At 56.6% G+C, this 11,499-nt stretch overlaps 1 protein-coding gene and 1 long non-coding RNA gene across 2 annotated transcripts; one reads left to right on the forward strand and one right to left on the reverse strand.

Annotated features, from left to right (window-relative positions):
- Nucleotides 1-2,338: 2,338 nt before the first annotated feature.
- OSM (oncostatin M) lies at nucleotides 2,339-7,214 on the reverse strand. The gene is made up of 3 exons (XM_025858125.2): nucleotides 6,210-7,214; nucleotides 4,482-4,615; nucleotides 2,339-3,922 (listed from the first exon to the last, which is right to left on the reverse strand). Exons 1-3 carry the CDS (start codon nucleotides 6,241-6,243, stop codon nucleotides 3,374-3,376), a joined length of 717 nt encoding a protein of 238 aa, XP_025713910.1. The 5' UTR covers nucleotides 6,244-7,214; the 3' UTR covers nucleotides 2,339-3,373.
- LOC141371456 (uncharacterized) lies at nucleotides 5,392-10,137 on the forward strand. Its single transcript, XR_012376415.1, has 2 exons — nucleotides 5,392-5,484; nucleotides 7,718-10,137. It is a non-coding gene; the product is annotated as an uncharacterized lncRNA (long non-coding RNA).
- The last annotated feature ends 1,362 nt before the right edge of the window (nucleotides 10,138-11,499 follow it).

Genomic DNA, 11,499 nt, shown 5'->3' on the forward strand with positions numbered 1-11,499 from the left:
GGAAGCAGGGATCAGTTGTGGGGTGGGGGTGACCTTGGCCTTGAGGTATCCACAGGGCTCCCAGCTCCCCGTTTCTAGCAATTGGGTCTTTATGCTTGAGAGAGTGCCGGGCTGGAGCTGATAGTTCGGGGGCACCTGCAGCCATGGTCTCTCAGGGCACAGCATGGAGGTGACAAGTCCTCGGAGGTGGGACCCCTGAGACTCCCTCTCCAGATTCTGGATCTCCCTGATCTGCTTCCTACGTGGGCAGGTGGGTGGTGGGTGCTGCTCCAGCTCAAAGCCAGACACCTCTCCTGGGGCTTATCCACAGAGTAGGGGGCTGGCAAGGGGCCCAGGCAGGGGTGGGGGGGCAGCCACCCCGGGCTTCCCAGTTCTTCCTCCACAGACCAACCTCTGCTCACTCCGTGGGCAACCGCACGCCCTGCCGCAGCCCCAACTCCCCTTCCGCTCTGAGAACCTGAGCGTGCCTGGTTTTCAGTGTCTGCCACCTCCCACCCACAGCTTCCCAGCAGCTCAGCCTCAGGAAAGCCCCCCACACCCATGTTAGGGCAGGGCATGCTGCTCAGCTCTTTGACTCCCCCCAGGGCCCCACCTGCCCTGCTCCTCGATGAACGCCTCCTGGGTGCAGGCACTGTGCTGGGTGCTGGGATGGAGCAGAGGGAAGCAGATGACGTCTCCCTCTTAGCAGGTTCCAGGCCAGCGAGGGGAGGCAGATGGTAAAAAATCACAGCAAGGGAGGGCCTGCCAATAAGACAGTTTTCAGATAACCAAATTGCTGGACCCAGACCATGGGTGATAGGGAAGAATAGCTGAGGATGCACTGATCAAAATGACAGGCAGAAGCCTCATGGTAGGAGGGAGCCCTGGGCATATCAGGAGCCAAAAGTTGGCCTGTGTGGCCAGAGCCTTGAGAGCAAGGGAGAGCCCAGTGGGGGACAGCGGGAAGCTCTTACTAGGTACTTGGTAAATCACTTGGAACACACTGGGCATGGCCCGGGAAAACTGCTGGTTGCGAGTCAGGGCCTGGAGTTCTGCACTGGAGTTCCACCTGTGATCTTGAGTAAGACACTTTCCTTGTCTGGGCCTTTTTGATAAATCAGCAATGCCCCCCACTCACTATATGCTGATCCTTGAATGCTTGGAGCCTTTGGCCTAGCCATTCCCACCACCTGCAGGCCCCGCCCCTTCTCCTGTGCATCATTGCGGTTTCAGAGTTGCCTCTTCCAGATGCCACCCTGACAACCCCTGTTGCTTGGGTCTCTCACTGTTACATCACCCCGCGTTAGTTTTTGCCATGCTCATGCTGCAATGTCCTGTTGGTTCTTCTGCATGTCTGTTGCCTGTCTGCCTACTAGCCTGGGAGCTTTGTGCCCTCAGGGACTCAATGACATTGTTGGCCAAGTTACAGAGGCTGAAGGGTAACAGAAGATGCTCCTGCCCTGGCATCTAAAGGACCTGAATTCAACACATGCCCGCCATCCCTGTAAATTTGTTCTGAGGACATGGGCAGGTCACTCAGTCTCCCTAAGGCTCAGTCTTCTCATCTGCAAAGTGGATCATATCTATTACAGAGAGTCCCACATGAGGCTCTCCTCCACTCCTGATGTTAAGTCCTGTTCCCATCTTGGCCCCCAGTCCCAGGAGGTGGGGTGGCCAGGGACGGATCCAGGTCAAGTTCATCCACTTCTGTTAGCTCTTCCTTTGTAGCTGCTGCCTTAGCTTTCCTTGGCATATATACAACGTCATATTGTGTACAACTTTAGGGTTTGCATTTAATCCTCAAGGGTTCACCTTCTTTCACATCTGTTTATACTATATCCCTATTTACTAAGTGGGGAAGGGGCTCCTTTATATAGTGCTTTGCTGTTAAGTCAATACCTGTTCTGTTTTGGGGATGTTCTTTTCACGCATTAAGAAATTTCAAAATTAAAGAAAAGGTGGGGCTTCTGAGCATCAGGAGGGAGCCCAGTTTTCTGGTGGCCAGGTGGAATTCCTACCCCTTAGGGCCCCCCAGGAAGCAGGTTCAAGGACAGAGCAGGTCACAGGGCACGTCTGAGGCAGGATCTGTTAGTATCTTGTCTATTTCATGGAACCCACATCAGCATACAGACTCCCAGCCACGCCACACACCCACAGGGAACCACAGCTCCAGCCTTCCTCCCTCTCTTCTTGCTCCTAAACCCCGACAACCCTAGCCCCTAGAATCTCAAGGAGTCACGTTCAGATGGGATAAATGCCCTTTCTGTGTTTGAGACACCCCAAGTCGGAGCCTCTGTCTCTTCAAGAGGCCAGACTCTCCCAAATCCTTTCCCACAAGGTAACAGAGAGACACAGGGGCTTTAGAAACCAGGCAAGTTTTAAATATATGTTGGCACAATATTAACATTAAATACACATCATAAATAAGCCTTATAAATAGGAAACAGATAAAAACTGATAAAAATCGATAAATTAGTCATATCCCTCCAAAGAATTGGCCCAGCCTCTTCTGCCCACCCCCCTCCCACAACCATTGTTTCAGCATGAGGATATTTCATGATGCACCACCAGGGGGAGCAGCCAGCAGCCGGGACCCAAGACTGAGCGCTTCCAGGTAGTAGGTCTATAGAGAACTCAAGTCTTCTGGCCATGTCCATTTGCACTGCATTCCAATAGCCACTCTATGTCACTGAATCCCAGCAACTGGCAAGCAGAGAGGGCTTTACACCAACCCCCTCGAATCACAAAGAGAAAACTGAAGTCCAGAGAGGTAAAGTGGCCTGCCTGAGGCCACAGAGTGAGTTAAAGGTTGAGCTGGGACCTGAGCCCTGTTCTTAGAGTGCCCCCCCCACCCACCCAGATCAGTGCTTCTTCTAGGACACTCTGCCCCTGTCACAGCTGCCTAAAGTGAGGTCACCCAGATGTCCAGGTGTCTGGTCTGAGACTGGCAATGAGGCATAGGAGGCCTGCTCAGGCCCTGACCTCCCCCTCGGAACCAAGCCACCGTGGAAAGGAGGAAGTCTGGGGGCAACAGCCCTGCAAGTCATGAGAGGGAAGGGCCGGCAGACCTCTGGGGAGCAGAGCGGGGGGGGAGGGCAGTCAGTCTGGCCATGAGTCAACCTGTGTCATCAGACCCCTGAATCAATGGAAAGTTGGCCCCGCGTGGCCTAACCCGGCCACCCCACCGAGACTGGGGAACTCAGGGCTGGGGGCTCAATGGCTGGACCCTACTGTCCCAGCCCGGAGGAGGTAGAGCGGCCTGCCTAGCTCCCACACCTTAAAGTGCACTTCTGAGAGGTGGGGAACAGAGGGGAGTGGGGTTTGGAGGCCCCAAGGGAGATGCCATCCTACACAGTACCTGTGGATCCTTTATCTGCCAGGGGTGCCCCTAAGGCTACCGGGGCAGCTGCCCCCTGGGCAGAAGTCTCTTGTTCTTCCTGGAGAGTTGCATCCTGCGGGTCCCCTTCCACAGGCCCTGGTGGGGGCTGTGTCTCCGGCTCCGACTTGGGCTCTCCCCCCACTCTCGGAAGACCTGCCCCACGGAGTGCATGAAGCGGTGATAGCCATGCAGGAACCTGCAGCCCTCTAGCCGGCGCTGAAAGGTGTCTGAGGTGGGGGTGGGCGACGGAGACGTCCCTGGGTCTGTCGGAGTGGGCTCCGTTGTCTCCGAGGAGCCTGGAAGCAGCTGGGCCATGCAGTGGATGTTGTTCTTGAACCCGCGAATGTTCTGCTTCGCCCTATTCAGCGTCTCCAAGTCCTGGGCTTTGGGGATGTCCCGCTGCAAGGCAGTCAGTCTGTGCAGAACGCGGCCCAGCGTGGTGTCAAGGGTCCGCAGGAATTCCCACCTGCCGAGCCCCTGCAGGGCATCCCTGCTGGGGAAGGCCCCGGGGCGCTCCCGACAGTGCTCCTTCAGTCCATCCTTGTCCAAACCTTGGCTTTGGATCTGGAGGGAAAGGAGAATCGGGGGTGAGCACTAGAGCCCCCACCGCGTGCGCACGCGTGCACACACACACACACACACACTCACAGACAAGTCTGCTCTGGTCTGCCTTGAAATGCTGGACCTCATGCACCCCATCCAGTCCTCCCATTGTACAGATCAAGAAACTGAGGCCAGAGAGGGGTGAGGACTCCCCAGTGTCAGGGGACAGAAGGATGCTGGGGGGCTGGCTGGGGTGACTGCCCAGGCGGTGACTGTGGTGCGGGGAGTGTAACCGTGGGCTTCAGGAGGGCAGGTCTCTGTTTTGGTCACTGCTGTGTTTCTACCACTACACCTGAGGGTTGGGACAAGCTGGGAAAGCTCTATCGTCTCCTTAGTGTTTCAGAGTTAGGCCTGGAGAGTTCCCTGTGGCCCTGGAATAACACGGGGACTTGGTTTCCCCACCGGCCCCGTATGGAGTGGGAGTTGCGTGAATGGGAGTTGGGCCTCATCCTCTCTGGGCTCACTCCTGCCCTAAACTAGTTCTCGGAGCCTCAGGTGCCACCAGGGGCCAGGCACTCACATAGGGATCCAGGAGCAGGCTGGTGCGCTGCATGATGTCCGCCTGCTTCTGGAGCTGCCCAAGCAGCTCTTGGTACTTGTCCAAACAGCTGCCCATGGCCGGCGTGCTCAGGAACAGGAGTCCGAGGACCAGACCTGGGGCAGAGAAGCGGGGGGGGGGGGGGTCACCTGACTTGGGGAGGTCAGGGAGGCCGCCCCCGAGGGCCTCAGAGGGCATAGCCCATCGTCCCAGGCTTCATGCCGTCGAGGGTGGGGCTGGGCACTGTGTATGCACTGCAGCACCTGCTGGGGCCACCACCACCTCCCCAGTGAGTCACCTCCCAGCATCCAAAGTAGTGGCTGGGCTTCACCAAGCAGGCCCTTGAGAGGAGTTCCTGTGCCTGTCAATCTTGCCAACCTTAGGATCTGACACAGGGCAGCCCAGGTGGGGCTGCTCCCTGCAAGGCCTCTGCGCCAAGTCCCTGGGCTCCCCTGTCACAGACCGTGGCATTCTGTGCAGGTGGGCTCAGCCTGGGAGCAGCCTGGTGCCCGGAGCTATGCCTGCACAAGCAAGAGAGGCTGCCGTTCCCGCAGAAGGTTCTGTCTGCAAAGGATGTGTGGGATCATCTAGACCATAGCACCATTCTACAGACAGGAAAATCAAGGCACTGAGGGAGAAGGGTTTGCCCAGGTCACACAAGGCCAGCACTGTCCTCGACCTCGTGCACCTTCCTCTTCTCTCCATTAGTGTCCACTTCTATCATGCCCACCAGGGATGCTATGAGCCAGGCTGTTTGGGGTGGGGGGGGCATAGTTACTGCTTGGCAGGCTCCCCACACCCACCCCCCAGGCACCGGCAGCCATGTGGTCGGAAGGGGCCTGTGGCGCAATGGCCCGGAAGGCAGTGACACCATGTTCCCTTCCTAAGAACCGTTCAGCCCCTTGGGGAAGACGCTGCTGGGGACGGCTGAGGGGTTGGCCACCCAGGCACTGAGACCATAGGGCGCTCCTTGCTACCTCCCCAGGTATCTGCAGCCGGGTTGGGCCGGGGGGGAGGGGGTTCCATGTGAGCGCTGTGTGCACGTGGGACTAGGGTGTCTTCATGGGTGTGTGTCCAGGTCTGAGTGAGGCAGAGGAACGAACTGACCATGCACAAGCACTGTGCCCAGTCCACCCTGGGGGCCCAGGCTGCATGTGGGGGTTCCCGGGTTGGTGAGATTGAGGGCTCTGAATGACATCACGTGGCTCTGTGTGCATGTCACCCTGTGGGTGTGGCTATGCATGCTGTGTGATTGTGTGGGCTCCAGGGTCCCCGGGCCTGGCGGACTGTGTCTATCCATCTGAGACCCTGTGAATCAGGGCAAGAAGGAGGCCTCACCGCCCCTCCAGACATCACACTGCTTTCCTGCTCAGCTTCTGCAGCTTCCTCCTCTGCCCAGCACGGCACCCACCTCCCTCCTGCTTCCCTGGCTTCTCCCTCAATCTATCCCCTTTCCTTATACTCTTGCTCCCGCAGTCGCCTCTATATCACCTCCCCTTAGAAGCCTTCCGGGGAAACTCCTCTACCCTGTGAAGATGCTGTGTTCTTAGTGGACCACTTTTTTTGCTGACCTCCTGGCTCTCTCCCCTTCTCAGCATCCTTCTGGTGCCTGGCCTTCCCAGCTCCCGAAGGACAGAAGGTGCCCCTGCTCCCCGCTGGTGCCTGTGGGCACAGCAAGCGGGTGCTGGCGGAGAGGAAGGAAGTACTTACTGGGCAGCGTCCTCCGCATAAGTTGTGCCCGCATGCTGGGTGCCCGAGCTCCGGCCGGCGCCTGCTGGGGGTGACACCTCCTGGCTGGGAGCCCTGCGGGCTGGCAGCCACTTTATGCCCGCCAGGGCGATTGGCCAACACCTCGTGAGGTGGGTGGGGAGGGGGGGGAAGGGCAGGCCTTCTGGGAACATGACCCCAAAAACCAAAGTTTCCACGGGCGGCCAATGGGAGCTGGGTGCGGTGGCAAACTGCTCCTCCTCCTGTTTTCTTCGAATTCGTTCTTCGAGGTCAGCCCCACGCCCAAGGATGATGCAAACCGCAGCCTCAGCCTTCCTGGGGTGAGCAGGGAGCAAGGGGGTCCACGCCATCTGCAGGGAGCCGTGCCCAGGATAGAGGGGAGAGTGTGCCAACTGGGTCCTTGGAGGGCCCGCAGGCCAGGCTCGGCCCAGGAGCCATTGGCCTCACAAGCCACTGTGGTTTGGGGCTGAGGGGAGCGAGACATCTTCCTTCTTGAGCGCCCTTCCCGCCCTCCTGCCGGGGCTGTTGGGACATCTGTGAGCGGAAACCACCGGGCTCTGGGCACAAAGCCAGACCCAGGCTGGCAGCCCCGAGATTGTGGTTCTGGCCCCAGGACCTGCATCCCCCATCGGGGCTCCCAGCCGTCTCTTTTCTCCCATCATGCCCCTCCTCCCCCCAGCAACCAGCCTTCCTTATCCCAGGCCCATAGCCTGCAGCCAGGACCTTTCTTTACAGACAGGGTCCTCTGGGGGGAAACAAGAGACACAGGAAATTAGGGTTCAAGCCTGCTGACATGCTGTGTGACCAGAGGCAAGTCACTTAACGTCTCTGGGCCTCAGCGGCCCCACCTGTAAAATGAGGATTCGAAAAGCATTTCCTGGGCCAGGCTCATAGTGCTGCCGCTGTCATGGACATAAAAGGCAAAAGTCCTTTGAAGGAAAAAAGAAAGACGAAAGTCTAATTCCAAGTACTAGCTGTTGAGGGGTAGTGTGGGGGGCAGAGGAGATGGGGAAGCTGTGAGCTCAGAGGGGAAGCCAGGGTGGGGGAGTCGCCGTGGTGACGGTTGGGGACCAGGTTTCACTTTCTCTGAAAGATAGTGATTGTGGTTGATCCTCTGCTCCTTGCAGACCTCTGGACGTCAGAGTGAAGGAGCTCTGGAGACCACGCCTCTCTAGTCAACCTGTTACTCTGCTTCGGGTAAAGTGAGGCCGGGGTTAGGGCAGACAGGGAGGCAGAGAGGCCGCCCCGGCATATCTACCAGGCCTGGAAGAGGGTCCTTGGCCAGCCTCAGGAGCCCGGTGGGGAGGAGAGCCTCAGGAGCCCAGGGAACCAGGGTGGGACCCCTGGAAGGGGCCAGCTGGGGAAAGCACTGGGCCTGTGGAGCCCAGACAGGGAGAGCGGAGGGAGGGTCAGACACCCTTCTGTCTATCCCTGTCTCCGACACCCATCCTGACCACCAGGGCTGTTCCCACCTGCTCTCTCCTCTGCAGACACATTCACCATTACTCATTTATGTGTTCAACGAACTTTTATTTGGCCCTACTCTGAGCCAGCCACTCCCAAGTGCTGAGGATCCTGTAGCGGGCAAAGCCAGACCCCCCCCCCCGACCATGCCCAGGACGCTGTTCCTCACCTCCCACCCATTCCCTGGCACCCCAGCATGGCACTCACCACACCCACCTTCGCCACCCCCAAGGGCCAGTTCTGGATTCTCCTCCTGAGAACGTCGCTTCTGCTCAATTCCTCATCTCTGTGCCCACCCCCACAAGACCATTTCCTGGGGCCCATGCCAAGCTGGGATCCTTCTTCATTTCACAGCCCTGATCTCATCTTGCAACAGCGCTGAAAGGGAGAGCTCCCGGGCAGGGATGCTTTGGCTCCCTTTCACGAGGCAACTGGGAAGCGCAGGGCCGGGCTCTGGGCTGGAGAGCTACAATTGGCCGGAGAGCTTCTCGCCCCTCTCAGCTCCTGCGGACCATCCTCCACACTTGGGGGGAAGCTACGCGCCTTTCCTTTCCGCTGCATCGCCCTGGGCAGGAACAGTTAAGACAAGAGGGCATCCAAACCCGGGCTGTCGAGTCTGAAAGACCACGTTCGGAGGCGCAGTGTACAGGCCCCAGGGCCGAGGGCCACCAAGGGCAAAGAGGGCTTATATATTCGTCTACTCGGGCTGCCGTAACAACATGGCACAGACAGGAGGACTGAAACGACAGAAATGTATGTTCCCGCCATCCTGGAGCTAGAAGTCTGAGACTGAAGGGTCAGCAGGGCCGATATCATCCTGCAGCCTCTCTCCTTGGCCCGTAGATGGCTGCCTTCTCGCTGCCTCCTCACATGGTTGTCCCCCCGTCTGTGTGTCTGTCCTAATCTCCTCTTCTTAGAAGGACACCCGTCATATTGGATTAGGCCTCATTGTACCTCACCTCTTTGACGGGGACCCTATCTCCAAATGCAGCCACATTCTGAAGTACTGTGGGGGTAGGTCTTTAACACAAGGATTTAAGGGATAAAATTCCGCCCCTAACGGCTTGCAAGAGGGCATGCTTGGAGGGCTGCAGGGAGTGAGGACCATGGGGGAGTGTCCAGAGCTCGGTGGGAGGGGACAGTGATGTGCAGGAGGACAGGGAGTGGCCCCAACGTGAGGAGACCCGGCTGGCCAACCGAGCAAAGCATGAGGGGAAGATGCGTCAGCGTTTCTGGTGAGGTCAGCGCCCAGTGACGTCCCTCTCACCAGCAGGAAGGGCTTGCAACACGGCCCAGCCAGTATAAATAGGCTCCCTGACCACAGGCCCGGGCTGTCCCCTCTTCCCGGGGTCACGTCAGCTGGGTCCGCGTGATTCGGAGGGGGAAAGAAGACTGGCTTGGTTCCTCAGAACTGCTGTTCCCCTGTCTTTCCGGCCCACCCTCCGCCCTGGGGCTCTACTGCTTTAAATGCAAGAACAGGACCTGGGGTGGCCTGGGTGTGGGTCAGAATTGGAGGAAGGAGGCCACTCATCTGGGAAGAGAGACAGTGACCCTTGACCTGCTAAGGTGGGAGGTAGACACCAACCCAGTTACCAGTCTCAATCTGCTTATGAGCCTAGTGTTCTTGGCCCATCGCATCCCCTTTCTCAGCCTCAGTTTCCCCTGTGGCCTCCAGTGGCACAATTTAACAATCAAGAGACAAACAACCGAAATTTAAAATGGGCAAAGGAAGGGGCAGCTGGGTGGCTCAGTCGGTTGGGCATCCGGCTCTCGGTTTTGGCTCAGGTTCTGATCTCAGGGTAGTGAGATGGAGCTCCGTGCTCAGCAGGGTGTCTGCTGGAGGTTCTCTCTCTCTCCCTCTGCCCTGCACCTCGCCTCACACATGCGCTCTCTCTCTCTCAAATAAATATATCTTAAAAAAAAAAATAGGGGCACCTGGGTGGTGCAGTCGGTTAAGCTTCCAACTCTTGGTTTTGGCTCAGGTCATGATCTCAGGGTCCTGAGACCAAGCCCCATGTCGGGCTCTGTGCTCAGCTCGGAGTCCCCTTATGTTTCTCAGAACCTCCCTCTCCCTCTGCCCCTCCACCCCACCCCCCGTTCTCTCTCGCGGTGTGCTCTTTCTCTCAAAAATAAATAAATCTTTAAAAAACATAATGAAAATAAAAATAAAATGGGCAAAGGAGAAACAAATAGATATTTCTTCAAAATAGACAAATGCCTAATAAATACATAAAAAGCTGCTCGGGGCGCCTGGGTGGCTCAGTCGTTGGGCGTCTGCCTTCGGCTCAGGTCATGATCCCAGGGTCCTGGGATCAAGCCCCGCATTGGGCTCTCTGCTCAGCGGGGAGCCTGCTTCTCCCTCTCCCACTCCCCCTGCTTGTGTTCTCTCTCGCTGTGTCTCTCTCTGTCAAATAAATAAAAAATCTTAAAAAAAGAAAAAGAAAAAAATCACTCAACATCGCTAGCCATCAGGAAAATGCAAACTCAAAACCACAGTGAAGTACCTCTTCATACCCCCTGGGGTGGCTTTCATGGAAGACAGACAGTAACAAGTGCTGGTGAGGACAGGGGAGAATCAGAACTCTCACACACTGCTGGTGGGAATGCAAGATGGTGCAGCTGCTTTGAAGACAGTCTGGCAGGCCCCCCAACATTTAAACACAGAGATGCCATACCTGCGGCTATTCCACGCCTACATGTACACCCCAGAGAATTGCATATGTTCACACAAGAACTTGCACATGAATATTTACAGCAGCATTTATTCACAATAGCCAAAAAGCAGAAGCAACCCAAATGTCCATCAACAGAAAATGGATTTTAAAAATGTGGTCTATCCATACAATGGCATCTTATTCAGCCCCAGAAAGGAATGAGGTCCTGATACATGCTACAATGTGGATGAACCTCAAAGACATGATGCTAAGCTAAAGAAACCAGTCACAAAAGGCAGCGTGTTGTACGATTCCATTTGTATGAAACGTCCAGAATAGGTAAATTCATAGAGACAGAAAGCAGACGAGTGGTTGCTAGGCCTGGAAGGGGTCTCAGGACAGGGAGTGAGCATGGGGTTTCTTTTGGGGTGACGAAAGTGTTTTTGAATTAAATAGTGGTGAGGGTTGCACAATCTTCTGAATATACTAAAACCCACTGAATTCTACACTTAAAATGAGAAATTTGGTAATCTATATTTTGTATCTCTATTTTTTTAAAATGCAGCAGCAAATGCTACCTCAAGAGGACGGTGAGCGTAATTTGGTGAATAATGCATGCAAATGCCTGGCCCACAGCTAGTGCTCCAGAAATACCCGCCAGCCAGCCAGTCAACGGGACAGACAAAGGCGCACATTTGCTTATGTCATAGCCTGGCTTTGAGGACGATTGGGAAAGATGATGTTACATAAACCCTGGGGTGAGCAAGGATCTACCAGGGCCCTCCCCATGAGGCCAGTGAGGTCACCCTGGGCTGGAGGATCCTTTGGCTGAGACCTGCAACAGAGTTCCTCTGGGACCTGGTGTTTCCATAGTGTGGGAAGCCATGTCCCCCGTGTGCCCAGTGGCTCCCCCAAATTGGGTAATTGAGCCCCCTTCCAGAGGCCTGAACACCTATTCAGGGAAGTGCAACAGAGAGAGAGGGAGAGAAGGAGCTCCCTTCTGTTCTCTTACTGCCTTCAGTGGCGGAGGGGCTGGGGGGGGATGGTCCACTCTGAGGTGGGGCTACCAGGAGGTAAGAGTGCTGGCCTGCTATCCTCTCTCTGACTGGCCTAGAACAACGGCCCCCTCACCACCCTCTCTGAGCCCAGAGTCC

This window comes from Callorhinus ursinus, unplaced genomic scaffold (assembly GCF_003265705.2).
Source record: "Callorhinus ursinus isolate GAN/ISIS: 27379988/994484 unplaced genomic scaffold, GSC_fseal_2.0 scaffold72, whole genome shotgun sequence".
Lineage (NCBI taxonomy): Eukaryota > Metazoa > Chordata > Mammalia > Carnivora > Otariidae > Callorhinus > Callorhinus ursinus.